Source organism: Musca vetustissima, unplaced genomic scaffold (assembly GCF_032173495.1).
Source record: "Musca vetustissima isolate MV318-11 ecotype Yass unplaced genomic scaffold, APGP_CSIRO_Mvet_v1 utg71614, whole genome shotgun sequence".
Lineage (NCBI taxonomy): Eukaryota > Metazoa > Arthropoda > Insecta > Diptera > Muscidae > Musca > Musca vetustissima.
Window position 1 is genome coordinate 29,218 of NW_026885428.1, and position 22,922 is coordinate 52,139.

General features: G+C 33.9%; 1 protein-coding gene across 1 annotated transcript; it reads right to left on the reverse strand.

The window, feature by feature from the left end:
* Positions 1–1,500: 1,500 nt before the first annotated feature.
* LOC133332705 (uncharacterized) lies at positions 1,501–21,449 on the reverse strand. The gene is made up of 4 exons (XM_061541083.1): positions 21,345–21,449; positions 2,842–2,958; positions 2,288–2,763; positions 1,501–1,874 (listed from the first exon to the last, which is right to left on the reverse strand). The coding sequence occupies exons 1-4, from the start codon at positions 21,444–21,446 to the stop codon at positions 1,523–1,525; spliced, it is 1,047 nt and encodes a 348-aa protein (XP_061397067.1). The 5' UTR covers positions 21,447–21,449; the 3' UTR covers positions 1,501–1,522.
* Positions 21,450–22,922: the final 1,473 nt, after the last annotated feature.

Genomic DNA, 22,922 nt, shown 5'->3' on the forward strand with positions numbered 1-22,922 from the left:
TGAAGAATGGTGAAGTGTACAGGCCGATCAAATATCTGTCGCCAGTAGCTAAGACATTTGAGGCGCAACTCAGACTAGAAAGAGTGTTGCCAAGATGTAGAAAAGTTTTTAATAATGTAAATTGATTTTTACACAGAAGAGCTAATATTGGTTCAACAGTGGGTGGGGAGGATGGAAGCATGATGATGACATGTGCATTAATTCAAATTCAATTTATAGTCAAAAATTGATTATGGATTTCTTATTTTATGACATTTGATTTCGAACAGCCACAATAGCAATAAGGGTGATATTTATAAGGCTGATGGGCTAGGCTAACAGTGTTCCCTTTTGTATGTAAGAAGATAAGAAGATTACTACTTCGGCACAAGTTTAAAACTTATAGAGTTTTATAATACCTATAATTACGTCTATAAGTAAATAATATTTTTAGCAGTTTTATTTCATCATAATATCAAACCCATTATTTGGTTTGATATTATGATGACAAACTTAGTTTATAGAATAAAGTACGTTTACATATGCGCTATTTACAACTTTATCACGATTTTTTGGACATTGTAATTTACATACATGCTGTTTTTGACACAGTATTCGAATTCGTAATTAAACATTGTTAGGATTTAGATCAATTTTATTTTTGCTTGCTAAATTTTCATAGAAAACTTATCATTAAATGGAATTAGAAACAAAATAAAACAATTTCATATTTTTCTTGGTTTTTTTTGTTCATTGTTTTGTGTTTTTTACTTTGTAGGAGTAAAGTTTTCAAAGCGAAAAATATTCATAAAAGATATATTGTTGAGGTTTCCTCGTTAAGTTTTAGTTTCTTGGTTTTTACTTCGCTTTAAATTTGTGGGAGATAATTTGAGGGTGTAAGTGGTTTCGTTTTTTTCTTCATTTTCTTTTTTTACTTAATTTCAATATTATTTTGTAATTAATAATAAAGTTTTTTTTTTTTTGTTTTGTTTTGTTTTATGCATGTTTTCTGATTTTTTTCTTCTTCTTTTTTTTTTGTTGTTTTGTATATAGGGGGAAAGATTTGTTTGTTAAATACTTCATTTTTTTAATAATAAACTTAATAGAGCATTTTTTGCATTTTATTATTATTTTTGTTGTTTTCTTATTATTATTTTTTTTTTTAATTTTTGTATATAGTTTTCCTGTTGCCTCTGTTTTCATCATTTCTTTTCATTTCATATATATAATTATATCATAATAATAATTTATTTCTGTTTTTTGTTTTGGTTTTTCTATTCATCACTACATGCTTATTTTCCCGGTATATTTCTGCATTAGAAATGTACGGCCTTATTTTAAAAATTACTTCCTGTTTGTGTGTGAGTGTATATGTGTGTTTGTTTGTTTTTTTCTTTTAGTTAAAGTATTCAAAAAATTGTTGTTATTTGTGTGTGTTTGTAGCGTGTAACTGGCCTATGTGTTTGTCAGTGTGTGTGTTTTGGTGATTTTTTTGTTTGTTTTGCATTTTGTTTCTTTTGTTATATAATACCTAACTATAGATTTACTTATCTTCACCGATACCCTCATCGGCTGCTGTAGGCTTTTTATCATCGCCCGAAGCTTCATCAGCAGCTTTAATATCACACTTTTCAGCCAGCATATCTTCAATGCCTTCATCTATTGGTTTATTCTCCGACTCGGCTTCTAGTTCGGGAGCCGAGGGCTCAGGACCACCGTTTGTATGTATAGGATTCGGTGTCATTTTGACTCGGCACGTTTCATAAACTTTTTCAAAACCTAACTTAGTATACAGATTACGAGAAGCATCGTTTTGTGGACGTATCACAACGAATGGTTTATAGCCTCGTTCAATAACTTTTTTGGTTAAAGCTGTAGCCAAACGAATGCCATAACTGTAAGGGTGGAAAACAAGTAAAATATTTAAAACAGGTTCTATGATAAAATAAATGAAAACTAAATACTAAAGAAAAATTTAAATTTTTAGAAAAATCGTCAGCCTAAAAGTATGCTACGTTTATAACGATGGTCAAGGGACCAACAAAATTGGTTGGGATAAGTGATATCAAATAAAAGGCAGGATATTTTTTTGTACTTTTTGATATCGCCGTTTACACGACACTTAGTTAAAAACTTTTTCGTTACAAAGGATTTTTTTTTTGGAAAACATTTGCTTTTATCTCAATTATCAATTATGTTTTGAAATATTTTTAAATCTCTTTTTTAATCCACTTCTTGTAATCCATTGACCATCTTCTTTGGTTCCTAATATTGGTATAGGGTCTTCAGTTTTTTCTTCACAACTTACCCCAATCTTCTATAGTTTGGACGTGTTTGCATGGAAAACATAGCACCATAATATGAATGTACCATCCATGCGGCCAATTCATTCGTATCCTTACGAAAGACACCCAAACCGGGCAGTACTCGTACCAAAATATTAAAAACATCGACACATTCAATTTCATTGGCCGGATAGAGATCGTGTATGTGCTCGACATCCTCCACTTTCAGTGGACGCATTTCAGCATCGTCGGGCAGCTCTTCCAATTGCAAGTCCGTATTGAGTTTATTGCACACATAAATGTCACCTTCCAGCCGCTCCATGATTCCCTTTTTCTTATAGAAATCATCCAGGCGATTCATAATAGCAATGTGCGTAAAATTCAGGTACAGTGGTAGTGACCAATCGATTAGAATGTCTTCGGTTTCCATTAGATCGACATGTTCGATCTGTTCTGAGGGGCAGAATATGCCAAAGCTGCGATAAATATTGTTTTCGGGCTGTGTGTGGGAGGAACAGAAAAATGCGGCAAAATGTTAAATTGGAAAAAGGGATGGTATGAAATGCGAATATATTACCGTTAGCGTGCATCCTGGAAAATGTAAGATAATGGGTTTCTCTGGCCAATCTTTCGATACATAAAATTTAAAATCCCAAACACGATCATTCAGGTACGTTCGTATTGTTTGATGAAACTGAAAAAGAGAAAAAAGAAAAAGAGAAAGAAATTGTAAAACTTTGCTGGAAATGTTAAAGAATAGAATTCTAATCCTATGAATAAATTTAACAAAAAATCAGGATTTTCAGCGGCCATCTATCGAAGTCGACTCAGCGAGTCGAGATATGACCAATATTTTGCGGCGTTACAGCTACACAAACATATAATACCCTCACAATATAGTAAAGGGTGTAAAAATTGAATGTGGCAAGGACTATCAAAAAATATCATTAATGTGGCGGACCATTGTGTGGGCGCAATGCCCACATATCAAAACGTAGACCAATATATCCCATTCGATATACACACAGAATGTACGCAACATATTGTAGGATTAATATCCAACTGAAGCCATACCGGATATCTCTTACAGGAAGTCAGGGTATGAACGATCTACAAGATCTAAATGAAGCTATAATATTATAAAAATTAAATTAAATAGGCTGTAATTTTGTATTTTAAATTCTCAATGAGTAGAAAATCTCCCTACCAAACTCTTAAAAAGCTCTCAAACAAATGCCCTCTATAATATCCGGTATGTTGAAGTTCCTTCTTCAGTTTTTCAACCTGAGTGTCTGTAACTTGAAACATTGTTTTTTTCAGAGCATGAACAACCTACTACCACATAATGCAATAAAATAATCTACATATCAGGGCCCCGATCGATTTAAGAACTTTGGAATGCACACCACCTGTTGTTTTGTTTTGTGTTTTACACTACCACATGTACAAATTAGAATATTAGAGAAGGAATAAATTTAGAAGTCATCTTTGGATTTGATTGTCCTAAACTTCTAGGAATTCTGTTTTTTTTGTGAAATCCTTCAGTTTTTTATTGGTTATTTCACGAAAGGTGTAATTTCTCTTATCCACACGCTCTACACCAGTTGCTTCCCTCGCATTCAATCATCTGTGAGAATACCGGTCAGTCTACTGATTTCCGTTTTGTTTAGCTTTAAGATTTGTTTTATCATATCCTCATTTGGGTCTATCCATAAAATTTTTGTGTTTTCTCAGTCCCCACGCTATTCCAAAGAGTTTTGTGGGTTTCCGTTACCCATGACCTCAGTTTTGCACGCGTTGCATTAAAAGGCGTTATTTACATCTATTATAGGTGGTCGGTTGCATTTCTGGTGAGTATATTTGCTATCACGTTTCCTATTATTCCAATGTGAATCGTAACTTGTTTTATATTCATGGTTTTCATCCATTTCAACTGCTAAACATTTTGTGAACTGTTTATAAACAGGTATGTCCTAATCCTCTTTCTAGTGTAATATTTCAAATCATAATTGTGTTCGGTTGAGGGAAAAATAAAGTTCTGGACCAGGATTCGGAGAATGATTAAACTACTATTTTTCTCACGGCGATAATTCGAATGTTTTCAACTTATCGCGAATGATAAAGTTACAATGAATGAACAAGCATTGGTCATCTCTCGCGAATGTTCGCATTGTACGAAAAATTCACGAACGAGCATTGTTTGCTGAAGAACATTCATTTGAAAAACTCAAAAAACAAATTTTCGCGAATGCTATCGAGCGCTGATAAAAACAACAACAAACAAAAATATCATAAAAAAAGTAACACGCACAGCGAATGAATGTGTGTGTAGCATAAAGTGTTGAGCACGTGTGGAATAACAACACACATGCCCAACAACTATTGAGTTGACAAACGTTTGTTGTTATTATCGTTGTTGTATTGAGCATTCGCAAGAATTCGCGAGCATTCGTGAATGTTTGTTGTTATTCGTGAGCGAATGTCAGAAAGAATTTCAACCACCAGACGAAAAGAACGATCGTTGTTGTGTACTCTCACTCGTTTGTTATGTGCGTGCGAACATTCGTTTGGTGAATGCAGCGTTGCCAGTTTTTTTCTAAATTAAATCCCCAAATGAAGATATGTTATCCCCAAAAATCCCCATACATAATTTATAATCCCCAAAAAATTCCCTATACATTTAATTATGCTCTGTTCCAGAATCTACTAGAATCTTTAATTTATCAATATTGAATTAGATTTTCCACTAGATTTTAACATTTTTTCGATATAATAAAGAACGTTTGTTGTCGTAGTAAAAAGTAGTACTACGACAATCCCGAAACCAAAAATCGAACCCCCCATTTCAAAACAAAAATTACCGCTATATGGACAAGGCGAATTGTGATTTCAGGGATCGTTTCATGATGTTACTCAATACAACAAACATAAGACGAAGTTCAGTTCAAAGACTATCGTCTCCCAAAACTTTTACGATGGTTTCTTAATCAGTAGTAGACAAAGCTATCGTAAGCCATTCAGTAATTTTCTGCATTTCAAACATCTAGCTTTTGTATTTGTTACCTTCTTATTAAGAATATCCAACTCCACTGCTTTTTTGTCAAGTTCCAATTACTTTCAATAACTACATACCTGCCCTTCAGCGCCATTATGGCAAGAAAGCAAATAACCACTACTTCAGACAATATCAAACAAATAAAATTTATTATATAACAAAGTTCAAGGAAATCTAACATTAAATGAATTTGTCTATAATGTATGTATACGAATTGTTCGAAAAAGAAGACCTTTAAAAAAAACACAAATAATGGCTTTGTTCAAAACTTTATTGTGTCCATGAAATAGAAGAAAAACACACACACAACAACAATAACAACGGCCATTACTGCAGTAACAACAGAATTTGACATTCACTACCAATTTGCAATACATTTTCCTAAGAAGCCTTATAACATATAGCTATAGCTGTGTACTATATGTCATCTGCACGTACAAAAAAAATGACGCATAATGTATGCTAAAAGGACTACTTCACGAACATGTTAGGACAAAACACACATGTACACATATCTTGTTTCGAAGTAAAGAAAAAAGGAATCAAAAACATTCGACCTTGTCGTTACCAAAAAAAACCAACATGGTACTTGAAAACAATCATTTTTGAATCGTAATTACAGGTATATAGAGGATTTGTTTTTTCTTCAATTCTTGGTTAGCATTTTGGTTGTCTCCTACTTCGGTAATGATTGTTTTTCACTTTAGGAATCCACAACACCCAAGGGAGCGAGGGAACTCACATCCAATGCACCATCAAATTGCTATGTTTGACTATTTACGTTTTGTTGGTGCTATTCTCTATCATTTGTGTGTATGTGTGCGTGAATGCCTCTGCTTGTGGCCTCAAACAAATCTATGCAATTTCTCATATGAAAACACACCTTTCAAGCGCCCAATCCAAATAAATCTTTCAAATGTTTTCCTTATGAAAAAAAACATCGTCAAAAGGGCAACAACAAACTCTTCGTTAAATAGGAACGGATGTTCGTTCCTATGCATAGGAAGCCATAGCTATGGCTTGTTATAGATTTTAGGGATTTCAGTTTAAATGTTTATTTATGTATGGTAATAACGAAGAGCGTGTTTATATTTGCTGAGATACTAAACGCGAAATAAATAAATCTTCAATGAATTCAAATATTTTATAGAATAGGACATTTTGCAATTTAGAATCTTTTACAAAATTTATATTGATTTCAATAATTCGAACATCTATTGTCGTAGTAGCATTTTTATCGCCTACATAACTATGTTGTAAAGGTATTTTAATTTTATGTGGCCCGAAAAGATTGTAAAGCCAAGAAATATTGGTTCTTGACTCACATTTTATTATATCTTTGCTAGCAGAATCGCATCCAGACATGTGTCCGTCTGTCCATTATAATTTTTAAACGAGTGGAGATCACAGTTATGTACCCACGAATTTCATCATGGGGAAGGTCACGAATTTCATCATGGGGAAGGTCCCAGGAATAGTTATGTATGTTTTGTTGATGATAGGTCAATATTTAACTGGTAAAATGGACCATGCAAAGAAATGTTGCAAGTTTAAAATAAAGTACAACGATGATGATCGGATAATAGTTATGGTAGCTTAATATTTGTCTGTTTTTCTAATCACACTATATATTAGAAGCAAAAATATGGGAGTGGTCGTTTTTTAGGTAATATTTCTTTTTTAGATAATATTATGTTTCATCCTCACAATATTCTAGAAAAATGTAGCTAATAAAATTTGGAGTGGGTTCATGAAATACAAGAAACCGAATTTTTAACATTTAAATGGTCAATTCTCAACTTTACCCGTTTTTTTCACTAAAACCCTATATGCATGTATTTCAATTCAGTGTAGGGGAGACAGGTACTTATTCAACATATATAAAAACTTTATGGTTACTGTCCTCTGACACTTAATTATAAAAACTAGTACCAAAAAGATATAAAAAATTAGTATTAGTTTAAAATTTTTACAGTTTTTAAAAAAAAAGTCAAATTTGCCGAATGTACCCCAACCCGGGGTAGCTTCTGCATTTTTAATGGGACACATTCGGCACCATAGTCATAACCCGGTAATTATCATCGCTATCTGTCTGGTTGAAATTCAGATCCTCTAAAGGCTCTATTTGGTTTTAATACGCGACACAATGTTTGAATTTTAGGGCTATATTTTCTAACGGCGGACGTTGAAATCTCAAGATCGCACACACCATCAGAAATTGGTTTTTTTTCTATCGCATTTTCGTCAATATAAGCACGTTTAGTCTTATATATGTAATTTCGAACCATATTAAAGGATTATTTTTAAAGACAAACTCAAAAACATTTTAAGGAATTAATATTGCACTATCTGTATATGGCCGAATGTGCCCCACTTTAAAATGCCGAATATACCCCGAATGTACTTTTTATAGTTTTTTTCATGTATTTAAATATTTCTATAATAATACACATCGTAATTAACCACTTGTTAATAATATTGTCTTAAAATTTGAAAAGTTTTTTACACAAAATGCTTACAAAAAATCGTGCATTTAAAAATCTATTAGCTAGAAATTTCAAACTTTGTGACAGTTATTTATTTCGATATTCGATACCTATGTATCGAAACTAGTGATGTACGGTGAGAGCTTTATATCGAAAACGCGATTGCCGAAGGTGCCCCAGTCTCCCCTACATTCCTTATTATGTAGAACTGTCGGATTCGTCCGAATTAATTCCTAAAAGATATATAATTATGCCAAATATGTAAAAAAATAAATAAATAAATTTCGAGGGAAAAAGATCTGAAAAAGATTACGAAAGGGGTACCTTTTATTGGCAATTGTCCGATGTCGAAATTTTTCTGTGAAGATACTCTTCAACCACAAGGAACCCGGAAATTATAGAAATTTTGGTGGCAAAATGCTGTTAAAACCTTTAAAATTTAGAAAATGGAACGATATCGTTGTACCTATACCGAGCATGGTCTTATATATGCAATTTGCTATACCATCCACCTAAGGGATATACGTTTCGTGATAGAGATGAACATGGCTAAATAGACATGGAATTTTATTCCGGTAGGAAATTTGAAATTATGAAAGCATCAGACAAACCATCACGGCTTTCTGCCTGAGCTGCTTTATGGGATCTCCGACGAATATTTCGGTGGAGATGGCTAAAGAAATTTTGGGTATTGGCTTCGAATGCTCAGTTTAATCCAGTTACGTAAACGTTACTCGAGCCATTACGTGCGGTGTGATATATCCAATGCCGGGAGGGTTCTCACAGACTCATCTTCTTGCTCTACGAGGTCGTTTGGAATAACACAGGCATTTCAGGGGATATTTCACTGTTACGTCGTTGAATGTCACAAGGGTTTTATCGATCTACCTTCCCGAGTCCAAGATTAACTTTTCTTCGTACCAATGTTGCCAAAATAACTTAGATGGTCTCCTATATTAGGTTGAAAAGAAACCAAGTTAAAAAAATAAGGAAGATCTTCACCGATTGGCTTTAACCTAGTTCATACGATAGCTATACTCTCACAGAGAAACGTGTAAAAATTTGGAATCGATTGGGTTATTACTTTTTGAGTTATCGTGTCCGCCATTCACAAAAGAGAAAAACGCGTTTAAAGTTTGAGAAGCCCTTTAGCCGTCACTTAATGCTGACACAATAAATCGGCTATATCTTCAAGAGTTCTTGAGATTTTCACTTGAAATTTTGTAGGGACATTCTTGAATTAGTGTAGTTTCGAATTATTTCAAACAAATTTGACCCGAGAATGGGGGGGGTCCCCTTAAGTCAGTGAAAGACCTGTTGTGCGATCTAGAAAGGAAAGAGAGCTGGAAGAAAAGCATCAAGAGCTCAGGAACTAAAGAACTGGATCTAGATCATATCGTTCCTATATCGTTATAGTTCCAATGAACCAGTTCGTTACAGAACTACCCAATTCTAAAAGCAACAATATTGGACTTCTTATACTTTGGACTTCCAGACTTTTTCATTCACACCCCTTAGTTTGGTTAGTTCGAGGATAGTATCATTTCCCAAGAACCGATAAAAAACCGTATTTTCTGAGTAAAGATCGGGTTTAAATCAAAGAAGATTAAAACGTGCGAATATGGATTTCTATGAGTGACATTTTTATAGAGTTTTCGAAGTAAAAAATTCCGTCTTATGGTATTTAAATTACGTTTCTAGAAAAGGCCTGCAGATAGCTTACAGAAATATTCCACATTCGATTTGAATGATCTCAAAAATAAGATACAATAGCCGCAAATAAATATATGTAGAATTCTTCTTCATGCACATTAGAGTCACCAGCATTAAAAACATTCAAGTCATAACGTGATTTTTGGTTATTTTCCACACCTCTATATCCTGTTGTACATTGTATTCGTTCGTAATAACCAGTACCGCAGTGTGTTGTAGACCAACGACGATGACGATGAACTTTCAATAAACCAGAAATATTGATAATCCATTCTGTTAATCTATTGTGATAGTTACTCTCTGTGGTAACAATGATCCTGAAATAAAAATATCATATATGCCTTAATTCCGAGAATCAACAGATTTTCAGCGTCAAGAAGTCCTTCCATCTAATAATTCAAAAATGGAATAAATGTAATTTTTTTCATACAAACTTTTCAAATAGGAAATTTTTTTTTGAAAAGTAACAGTAACAACTCAACGTGTTTGCTGATACTCCCCGGAATATATGAATGAGTGTATGTGTATGTATCCATTTATCCCACACAAACATAAATCAATCACATGGACTTGTGAGTTGTGCATAGCATGTGTGTGTGTGTCTGAGCCACTTTTGTTTGTGTCAATTTTGAAATGCCGGAACCATTTCGTAATCCACAAAGAAATCAATAGAGGTTTAAAGGATAAAAAAGGCACACGGCACACCATTGCACAAGAAGAGTCGATTGTTGCTTTTGGGCTTTGGCCATTTCCATAGCGTTGGCAATGTGACAAGGTATGCCACGGAATGTGTGCGGTCGCGGGGGTAATCGGCGACGATATGTGTTGCTTGTGCCATGAATGACTAAGCGGAATTATTTATATAAAATAGTATTTGCATACATTTTCTAATTTCTCTTTCATTTGCATAAACTTAACTGCATTTATTTACATACGACCAAGACGAAGACGTGGATATTTAAATATCAGTTATTTGTTGAAGCGTATAAACATTTGGACGGCAATGAATTTAAGAAAAAGAAAAAAATCAAATTGTAATTGAATTTATAATTAAGCCTTCAACTGCATTTGACTTTTGCAACAATTGTTGTGTTGTGTAAATAGATCATATATTTTACATTATTTATTAGTATGTATTGTTATATCAAGGTTAATGAGGGTACGAACACATACAATTTGATACTATAAATATATTTCTCATAGAAATATTTGTTTGAGCCTTTTTGGACCAAACTCGATTCGGACAGAATGAAAAATGTTCCAAAATACCTTCCAAACATAGATGGAGTAAGTGTTTGTGTACTTTGGATAAACAGTCTTTGGTAGCTCTCCTACAGAATGGTCAACATTTTGAAGACCAAGTAATATTAAATCCAAACATTACATTTCGTATAATTTTTGTAAAACTGTTAAATAATTTGGAAAATGAAATCTATATCAAGTCCAAAGATTGTCCACATTTTCGGGTACCTTATTCTTATGCATAAATATGTATTTAACAATTTCATAAATAGATATACCTCAAATAGAGCGATTGGAGATTTGGTTGAAACTGTCGATTTACTCATGTACGTCTGTCTGCGTGTACGTACGACAGACTATATGATCAAACACGATAAAGATCTCAATATTTATGCTAGAGCTTTTTGGTAGCTCTCCTACAAATCGGTCAACATTTTGAAGACCAAGTAATATTAAATCCAATCTTTACACTTCGTATAAGTTTTGGAAACTGTTAAATAAGTTGGAAAATGAAATCTATACCAAGTCCAAAGATTGTCCACATTTTCGGGTACCTTATTCTTGTGCATAAATAAATATTTAACAATTTCATAAATAGATATACCTTAAATAGAGCGATTGGAGATTTGGTTGAAACTGTCGATTTACTCATGTACGTCTGTCTGCGTGTACGTACGACAGACTATATGATCAAACACGATAAAGATCTCAATATTTATGCTAGAGCTTTTAATTTTCGCACATATATTATTACTATACCCACATAATGCCGTACCGAACAGTTGACGGTATATTAGTCGCATTTCCTAACCAAAGGGCCTATAATGTGTCATTTTGGGTTCTTGGAGGGTGATAAAAGCCTCGGCATAAAATAATATAGAACACAGTTTTACCTAATATAGAACCATGAATATACTCTATATAAAGGTTCAAGTCAAGTCACTGAGTGGAGTGGAGCGAATTTGAACTATGTTTGGAAGGATGAGAGTTATCGTGCGCACCAGCCGGTCAGACAGACGGACGGACGATGAACATTTGTAAATCGACACCAGATTGAAACGGATTTGGTCTAAAGAAACATAGGGTCTAAAACCAATATATCGGTGAGGCACATTTTGGTCGTACCCTCATTAGCCATAAGGCGGAGGATATAAACATGTCCAAAGTGTTTGGGAAGAAAATTATCACTTCGGTTGAAAAATTTGCCCAAAATACCGAAAATATATGTAGGTATATCAAAAGGAGGCCCGCTATATCCCACATTCAATGCCAAATATTCTAGGAAAAAAATATAAAAAATAATAAAGCCCTGTCTTAAATATTGTGAGCTCTATCGTGACTTCAACAGACGGAGAGATGAGCATAGCTAAACCGACATAGAATATTATTCCGATCATTTCGAGGTGTTGCCATATGGTTGCAAAAATTCAAACCACCCTTATAATGGAAAGTACAACCTACTATTAACTTTTTCAATGATAATTACCAGGCTATGCCTATCGGTGTCGAATGTGCCCCATTAAAATGCCAAAACTAACCCGGGTAGGGTCACCTTCGGCGAATTTGAATTTTTGACAAAACTGTAAAAAAATTTAACCAATATTAATTTATGTTTTTGGTACTAGTTTTTATAATTATGTATCAGAGGACAATAAGCAGCCATAGATGTTGTATATCTGTTCAATAAGTACAGAGATCTACAGCTCTAAACAAAAAGTGCCGAAGCTGCCTCTGTCTCCACTACATAGTGGTTCATTGGGATTAGCAGTACGGCAGTATAATGTATGGGGGTTATTGTGCTTTGAAATTTAAAACCAAGAATGGTGAAGGCTCCTAAAATATTTCTCAAAAATCATAATGATTTTACCTTAAAGTTGTGTATTTTCAAAAATTCCTTCATCCTTATAATTATTTTTTTTGTTGTGAGTCTACTTTCAACATATTAAAAAATTTTAGAATCAATTAATGACGATTTGTACCTGGGGACGTATAATTTACGCACAAAAACCTTTTTATAACTTATACGCCACCAAGTAATAATTTGGTGTAGTACCTTATTTGATTTACATTTTTTTGACATATGTGGTCAATAAATTCTTATGCCATTACAAACAGAATAGTACTCAGTCTATTACGTTTGTAATAGTATGTAAGTGTGTCTGCACACTCCTACACTAATTAAACTGCACAAACAGTCACAACCACAATTGCATTTATGTCAATTGATAGGTGGTTTCGAACTCAAACTCATCAACATCGCCATCATCGTCGTCGTTTTCATTACATTTTTAGCCCTTTTAATAAAAATGAAGAATGTCAACATCATCTGTTAATAATTATTATTTCGTTTTGTTGTCGTTGTTGTTCTTGTTTTTTGGTTTATATTGAACACCCATATGTTTTATTATTCTTATACGATTTATGACCGCCCTTGTTCGCTCCCCTAGGCAAGCCATTGCAAATATTTGTTCAACAATAACACCAATCGTATGTTTTTGACAGATGTGATACAGCAGGTAAATCAATGAATAATATTGGTATGTACATTAAGGTGGTACGATAAAAAAAATAATTTTCAGTTTAGAAAACAAAGAAATGTTTCTTTGGGAAAATGTGTGCTAAAGCTATAAATTTATATTTCAAAAATTTTTTAACTACTCGAAAATAAATAAAAAGGAAATTAAATGCACAGGGATATTTGAAATGACGTTTTGTGGTATAACTGGCTTAAATAAGGACGAAAAGATGACCGAAAAACCACGCCAAGAAAATCATTCTACTATGAAAATAGAAGCTGTTGTCTATACCAAAAAGAGCGTTTCAGAAGATTTTCGAAGATTGAAAAAAACCTGGTGTAAGTGTAAGATTACTTTATGATATGAAAATAATAAAAAAAATCTGAATTCATTTAAAATTCAGAAAACTTTTAAGTCGTTAGTGAGAAAATTGTGAACCCAAAAAATTTATTTGAAACCGGTTGATAGCCTGAGAAGCAATATCGCCTGAAATAATTAATATTTGTTTGTTCTATATCCCTGAGGGTATGCAAGTGCCCTCCAGAATAAAGGATATGAAACGAAATATTGATTTTATTAGTTTTTTCTGTACTTTAAATTGCATTTTAAAAATCTTGCTTTTAATTCTGAATTGTTTATGTTTGTATTTTTAAATAATAGAAATATAAATAAAAATATAAATAATTAGGTTTTGGTCGATACTGAATAGATCCATAATTCACCTCCTGTAACGTGTATTTCTTATGAACAAACTTCAATATTTCATTTAAGGGAACCCCCCCCCTGGCTCGATTTTTAATTTTTAAGATTTTAAATGGGCTGGTAAATGAATACCAATGCTTGTTAGGGTTTCTAACTTTGCACATATATATTTAAAAATATAAAAAGGAAGAAAAATAATTTACAAAAATTTTGTTGTTGTTGTTTTTGTGATCAAAGAAAAGTCCTTATTTTTTGATGGCGGGCATGATAACTCCTCACTGGACCATCGGAATCCGAAATTTTAAGTTTGAGAATCACTCTTGCCGTCACTTGATGCTGACACTATAAATCGGCTATATCATCAAGAGGTCTTGAGATTTGGAAATTTTTAGGGGCATTCTAGAATTAGAGTAGATTGGAATTAAATCAGGGGGTGTCCCCTTAAAACAAGTTCAGTATATTAATCAGGCTACATTGTACTTGTCTTAAATGGAACATCAATTTTATAGAGCCAATATCTAATTTATTGCGGCACAATGGTCTTATGGATGCCATTCACTACTTTCGTCTTTAAGCTTAACTAACCCATTACTTATACGGAATTAATTTGTGTTTCGCAGATATCAGTTCTTCTGACCAAGGATTAGGCAGAAGTGTAAAGGAACAAGGAAAAGATACGAATATCGATTTCATATCTTTGAGAACACTATCTAAAATGTAATGAACGACATTTTAGTAGAATATTTGTGGTAATTTAAGTTGAAGAAAATACGGACTCAAAAGCGAATTTGTCCTTCTGGGTTCCTGAGGTACACGATCAATTTCAGGGATGATATTTATTTAAATCTACTGTTATTAACATCTAACGTTTGACAGCTGACTAAATGAAATAGACCAGTATATGTTCAAACCAGTAGGGGAGCTGTATAGTCGAAGGTGGCCTACCACATGATACCCTACACCACTACCACGAAAATCTAACTTTCTACGGTTTTATATTCTGAGCCTGGGCAATATTTCGCGATATATGCACCCGATATTACCGAGGTGAATATTTACGCCATAAAATAAAAATTTAGTCACTTTAGGTTTTGGTTGATCTGACTCTCGGAATATTGACCGATTATCATTTAAAAAGTCATCCTAAGTATTTGGATCCCCTTCACCTTGGAAAATATGTGATGTCCTGCATATAATAATGGCCTAAAGAGCTACTAGAAAATCTGACAAAAATAAAGTTTCGGTTCGTTACACCCCCTAAATATAATTTGAAAATCTCCGAAAATTATAGGCTTCGTCCTTGACCATAACCGGAACTTCATTTAATATTTCAAAGCAATCAACGAGACGACTAAACAACACTATAACACATAGGCACATTTAAATATTTATGTATAACTCCCACATCCGAGTACATACAAATATATAATTGGTATTAATTTATATATTATCGAATTCTGGGGTATATGTCATTCAGGATTAAATATATACACCACAGAATACAAATTTTGTAATTTTTCACACAAAAGTCTAGGTATTGACCGATCTTCATAAAATCAGTCATGTTTATTCTTAGGTCAGATTCCCTTCCTGTGGCCAGTATCGTGTTTACAAATTATAATGGGTGCGTCTGTCCATTATAATTTGTAAACATGGCCGAACGGACACAAATGTATAGATCGACTCAGCTAGTCGGGATATGACCAACATAATTGTGTAGGGTATACAAATATAATTAATAAACAAGGATTGATATTTGGAGCCGTCTAACCAAATACATGTCCATCCATACATGTTTTTTCATAAAAAGGAAAATTCTGAACAATTTGAAGTTCATTTACAATTTTTAGTTTCGTTGACTTTTCGAATTGAAACAAATTTGTTATAACCCCCCTAATATATCGTTCTATAGAAATACAATGCCTTATGTGTAGTGTATATTCATAAAATGAAATATATTGGTGTTGTGTTAATATTTCCTGATTCAATTCAAGTACAAGTTTGTATAATATACGTGGTTAGTAGTAGTACACATAGTTGACAGTAAGGACTGTATGGGAAATTAATATGCCACAGATATCTATGGCGTCAAAAAATATAAAGGGCGTTTTTAAGAGGATTGTTTTTTTTCTGAAAAATAGAAATGATACATAGTCCACGGAAGAACTAATTTTTCTATATCTACGCTTATAGCTCAGCATAGATGAAGAAAAATTGGTTCCCAAATTGGCCCAAATGCTCTATCGGGGCTTCCGGTTTCTTATACTCTAAGAACAATTTATTATTCGATTACTACTGACCTCCAATTTTTTGCACATAAAATGCATTTCATATTTTTTATAATTCTTGTTGCTAAGGGAAACTATATTATTAGTATGCCAAATAATGTATTTTCTCGGCGTTCGAAACAGTCCTTAATTGTTGAACATCGAACGATTTCTATGGCGTGGACATGTGGCAATGCTGTGATGTGATGCGGCGCATAACCACTTGTCCTTTCCGTTCAATCTCATTGGTAAATAGTTGTCTGAAACGTGTTATTGTCACGTTTGAGCAATTAATAATAAAAATATACCTCACCCAAAAAAATAGAAAAAATAACGGAATAATTAAAATGTGCAGATTGTTGTCAGCGTTTATTTTTTCCTTTTTTTCTTGGACACTTGTGTTAGTCGTGAAATTAAACAGCAATCACGGCGGCAGAGGCGTAGTTAATTAAAATAGGGGAATTAGGTTCGGGGGAATTGAATTCTAAAACACTACACATGACAACACAAAAGTGGGTCCAATGGGAAAACGAAACGAAACAAACCAAAAACGATAACTCTATTCGAAATAGAAAAACTAAATAAAATCATACAATGATATTCGCCCTAACATGAATAAAATTATAAAATAATTAAACCAGACATTTTTTTACATTAATTTAATATCCCTCTCATAGGAAGAACGGTAAACAAATATTCTTCAAAATATACTCGATCTTTTTAATTTGTTGATAACGCATGGGTCACGACTCCAATGCCTAATAATCAGTATGACTTGTCCGCAATGGATTGTTGGCAACTTTCACTTTCTGGTATGTATGCCAATTTTGTTCGATGTCATGTTAAACATGCCACTTACAATGCAACAAATTGACCTGCGACATTTTCATTTTGTCAAGGGGAATACTCTGACACACACACTCGCTCACTCATTCACACTCTCGTACAAGTTCAAAAATCGTTTTGTTTGAAGGACATTTTTCACGAATCATAATCCACAAAACAATGACCAAATAGACGTAATGAAAATTTAATAACGCCACGTTATGACTGGTTGTCTGTTTGTCGTTTTATAAACATGATAATGTTAAACCTGAATTAGAGAGAGAGGCCCATCTGTCATAATAAACGGTAGTTGTGACAGCGATGGTGGTGGTAATGATTTAACGCTAATTTTCGTAAAGTGTGAAACGTGTTTTTTTTGAGAATGGTGCTTGATCGAGTAAAAACTAAATTAAAACTGGATTTTCAGACTGAATTTGATTCATTTCAAATTTGATAACTATATATTTAAAACTTTTAAAATTAATTTTAAAAATAAAATTAATTTTAAAAATCATGCAACGAATTTTCCTGTCCCAGGATATTATACATTTATATTCATCATAAATTTGACGATTTGTATAGGAAGTATTAGAAGGACTGGGTGATATTCTCGAACTTCGAAATTGATTTAGGGTTGAATAAAATATGACGATATCCAAAGTTTGGGTTAAATAGGCAACTCCTTTCGAACCAACAATCTCCAAAGGCCTTTACATGCCTTTTTCAGCCCTAAGAGTACTTACTTAACTGGCTTGTGACAGAACGATTGTTCCATAAGCTGAGCTTAAAAAAGATTTCCAAGCGCGTCGGTCTTGTGCGCATTTAATCCAATTTGAAAGACAATGTTCCGAGATGTTGTCTTGTACTTGATCTTTACATCGGATTCGTGGCCTTCCTCATGGTTCGTTCGACGATGATATTCACCTTCCGCAAGTACCCATGCTTCAGATCCATATAACAGCACGGATAATATCAGCGTCGAGTTTGGTCTGGCCTTGCTTACTCAGACTGTAGTACCATCTGTTGGTCGACACTATTCTCATCCGGATTTCAAAGCTCATGTTATTAGTTTTCTTTATGGCGGTACCGAGCAGAGATGGCCTGTCAGAAACAGTGACGTAAATGACATACATTTCCGACGTATAATACATACGTCAGAAACGTCGGAAACCTAGCCAAATCCATTAGGTTTTTGACAAAATAGCTATTTCCATTAATCAATTTGAAAATTACGCATGCTTTACTCAAATCCATAAAAAAAAATTGAAAAATTTCTTCTCAAAGAAATTTAGAAATTTTTATCAGTTCTACCAACGAATAGTCAGTTATATGTAAAAATAATATATATTCTTGAAAATACCTTTATATGCTGATAATATTGAAATAAATGACCTTTACTACATTTATTACATTTTATACAAGTTTTTGACGTTTACACCTTTTTGACAGTCGAAAACCTAAAAATTCGTCACACGGACCATCCCTGGTACCGAGGTATATAAAATCGTTCACTACATCGAAGCTGTAGTTTTCAAGTTCCACAGTTGATCCAAGTCTACTACACGTCTTGAGCGTTGATACCATCAGCTTGGTCTTCTCGCCATTTTTCTACGAATCCCACTTTGGCAGACTTCTTCTCAATTCGTTCAAAGGTGGCTGTTACCACTCGCCATGTTCGACCCATTACGTCTATGTCGTCGGAGTAGGCGAGTAACATAAGCTTTTTGGTGTACTGTTCACATTTGCACCTCGTATGGCCATTTCCAGCAGGATGATACCTTGTCTGAATCCTTGTTCGGTATTAAAGGGCTCCGAGAAGTGCTTTCCGACTTTAACCGCTGACCTTGTGCCACTCAAAGTTACCTTGCATAGCCGTAATATTTTTGCATGAATGTCGAACGCAAACATGGCTTTAAATAACTCTGAACGGATAGGGCTATCGAATGCGGCTTTATAGTCGCTGAATCATGGGTCTTTTCCAGGATCTTGCGCAGAGTGAAAATCTGGTCAATGGTGGATTTGCAGGTCTAAAGCCGCATTGGTATGGTCCATTGGCTTCAGTCGTTCACACAGCACCCTGGATAGCACTTTATATGCGATGGGAAGGAACCTTATTCCTCTATAGTTGGCACATATCGTCCTGTCTCCTTTTTTGTGCACGGGACACAGGATGCTGAGGTTCCAATCATTGGGCATACCACTCAGCTGGTGCATGCCCCTTACCAGCACCTGACTACCCGTCTTGAATAGTTCGGCTGGTAACCCACCGGCACCTGCTGCTTTATTATTTTTCAGCCGATTGATTGCTATTCTGACTTCATCTTGGCTAGGTGGTATACACTCTATACCGTCATCTATTATTGGTTATGGGGTATCCTCTTCACCGCTACTATCTGATACCAGAATCTTTTCAAATGCTCCTTCCAGATCCTCAATACGCTATCTGTATCTGTCACCAGGTTTCAATCTTCATATCTATGTGCCTGCACCAAGGCCTTCGATTTGGTGTTTTACTCGTTGGTAAAATTTCCGGACTTCATTCTGACTCCTGTACATCTCGATTTGCTCACGCTCACGTTTTTCTTCTTCTTTCTATTTTTTCTGAATATACGTTTCTCTTCTCTTGTTTTCTCCCTATGATTCTCCATCGGGTTACGTATTACTATTGTCTGCAGGGGGTTTCTCCACAAAAATCTTAAATTTTCTGGTATTAGTCAAATTGGTTCACTTCCGCAAAAGTAGATATATACTAAACATCCGTATATCTAGTGTTAACTATCGGGGACAAAGTAGGGCAAGAGACATCTGGGTTTGACATCCAGTCTATCTACGACGATATAATACTTCTAAAGTGCAAAAACCGAAATTCCAATCATAAACAGACAAACATCGCCTATAAAGGGGCCTTAATGTAATTCTGGACTGGTAGATTATATGCATGTCTTTTCACCAGAAAGACAAAAAATATAACAGTATGAAAAGCTAACAATTTTTTACAGGAAACTTAAGACCCGTAAGCCCGCGGTTTCATACGCGTCGCAATAAAAAATGTTCTATAATGTACAGAAATTCCAGAGAACATGCTGCCTAGTTATATGCCGGACACAATATACGACTCAAGAATATAGTACCGACTATAATTGGATTTTAAACAGGCGCTTTTAGGTCAGGCCAAATACCTTAAATAGAAATAATTACATCATGTGATAATCTGATATCAGATTGAGCTGGCGGAACACTAGCACAAATGCCCTTTGGTAACTGTTCTTACGCAGATAGCTCTCTGATAGCAAGGAGGATGGGATTAAGACTTTTTATTCAAGAACCAGAACTTAAATTTTTCTTCGCCTACCAGATCACATTAGGACCATTCGTGCTATAACGGAGTGTTTAAACTGAGTAAATTTATTCTCTCGCTTTTAATTTGTTTTTAGATCTGCATCATATCAGCTTCTGAATAAATCTGATATTCTACCTCAAATTAGTTTTGAGCCAACTAACCTGCTTTAATACTATAAAATTATTTTCCAATCAAAAATCATATTATATTCTCAAGTTCAATGTTCATCACATGTAATATTGATTTTTGTCAGCATAATGTAGCTAAATATCATGGGGCCATTTGTTCTCTGTCATCATTAATTTTTTCCACATTTTATTTGAATTCTATTTCGAGCTTAACTTTCTTCCACCTTCATTTTATTTTTGTTGTTGTTACAAATATCAACGCACAAAGTCAAATACGAAAACAAAAATAATATAAAAGTATAATCATAGAACTTTTTTCTGTTTTTCTTTTTGCTGCAAATATCAAAAGCCAAAAAAAGTATTCGAATTAATCATATTCTGGCACACATTGTGTGTTCACTTTATCGTTGAAATGAATTTACCATCGAAGACTTCAACAAGTATATAAAGTGTATGTATAATCGTATATGATGGATGTTTATATTAGGGGTATTCACGTTTTAAAAATTGAAGAAGCAAAACATGTGAGAAATTTTTACATTTTTATTTTAAATTCAGGAAATATATTAAATTAAACTGGTATAGAATTACATGTCCTAGTAGACTATTGAAACTTTAATACAACTTTTAATAGGTGAAGCCCCCTAATGTTAATTAGTGTATTATAGCCACGATTATACACAGTGCAATATTAATCTAGTCTGTGCGTGGCAACAAATCAAAATAGTTACCAACTTTTGGAAAAACTTTACCCATAGCATCAGAAATAAACAAAAAAAGAAAAAAGTGAAAGCAAAACAATTTACCTTTAGTGATTCCGGCAGAAAGCGTTCTAAATACTTCAATATTTCGGGAAGCTCTGATTCTTGCACCAAACGGAAGTGTCTGCCTTCAGGAATGATTTCCATTTCTAAAATTAAAGAGTAAAACATAAAAATTAATTACATAACCAGATAAACTATTTTTTATATATTATGAAACTAGAATTTAAAACTCCAAAGGAGGAGTTTACTTAAATTAACTCACAAATATTTCACTTCATGGCATGTTGGCCGAATATAAAGAATACCCAAAATAACTACTCCATTTCGGATCATCGGAAAAATCGAGCCTAGTCAACTATGAATATTACCGTAAGGCTTATAATAAGGACACACTCGGGTCGTCAATAAAGACTCCTTCCATATATATTACCCTCTGTTCTTTAGAGGCGAAAAAAAGATTCATGTCTCGTTGTCAAAAATACTCTTGGTGTATAAAAATAATTATTTTTATTTAATTCTCTTTCGAGATAAGCTACATGATCGAAGATGCAATGAAAAGGAAAGCCAGAGAGGTGCTACATCCCCACCAATATGCGACGCGTTTCGCCGTGGGTTATGTGATTCATCAGGCAAATTATTGCGAAATTGTATCTACGAATTTAATTCAAACATCTCAAAGTTCGAACATTTGTCATTACGCCAGAATGTACGGGACTTTTTTTTTCATACAACCTACATGGTATACAACAACATACTGTGCAACCATGGCACAATAAATAGGTAGTCCATTTAGCGCATCTGATGACTTGATTAACTGTCAAAGTGCGTAATTTCTACTTGAATTCAATGTGGAATGTTGCCAACCATGTGAAATATTATATGGAAAATTTTGACAGATGGTCGAGACAAAAACAAATGTTTTTGTTTTGATACATACCGTTATTATTGCATCATGTGTGCAATCTTAGACTCTAAACACAACCAGAGAGTCAGAGTCAGCGACCGTCGTTTACCGTGTGTTTCTTATTGACGACGGGAAATCCCGACGACTGAGTTCGAGTCTAGCGACTTGACGCTAGAATAGATTTTATTTATTTTTGCTCAGCGTCATACTCAAATTTTCTTACATGCTCTAAATTGACTTGCCATATTTTAGGTAAAAATCAGCAGTGCTACCAACATTTCAATGGAAATTTATATCAAAACATATGGCAAATCCCAGAAAAATCATTTGTGTAAATGTTTCTGTTTATTTCTCTTTCGAGATGAGCTACAAGATCAAAGTTGCAAAGAAAAGGAAAACCAGTTCCTTTCAGGTTCCCTTCCTATAGTCTGAAGAGACATTCTTCATCTCTTTGTTATCTGATATTTTTTTAATCCATATTCTGATAATTTTAAAAGTCTACCAATAACCTCCTTCGTTTTCTAATTAAGTCTATATGATATTCTGCAGACTGGATTCCAGTCGATTGTAAAGAAAACATTAATATCCTCTATAAAAATGTTCTTAGGTTGTATATAAGAAGCTCCATCTGGTCATCTATACAGACACTCTGCATGTCATAATTTTTAAAAACTACCTCTCCCCTACTACCAGCCCGTGCAACCGAAAAGTCATGG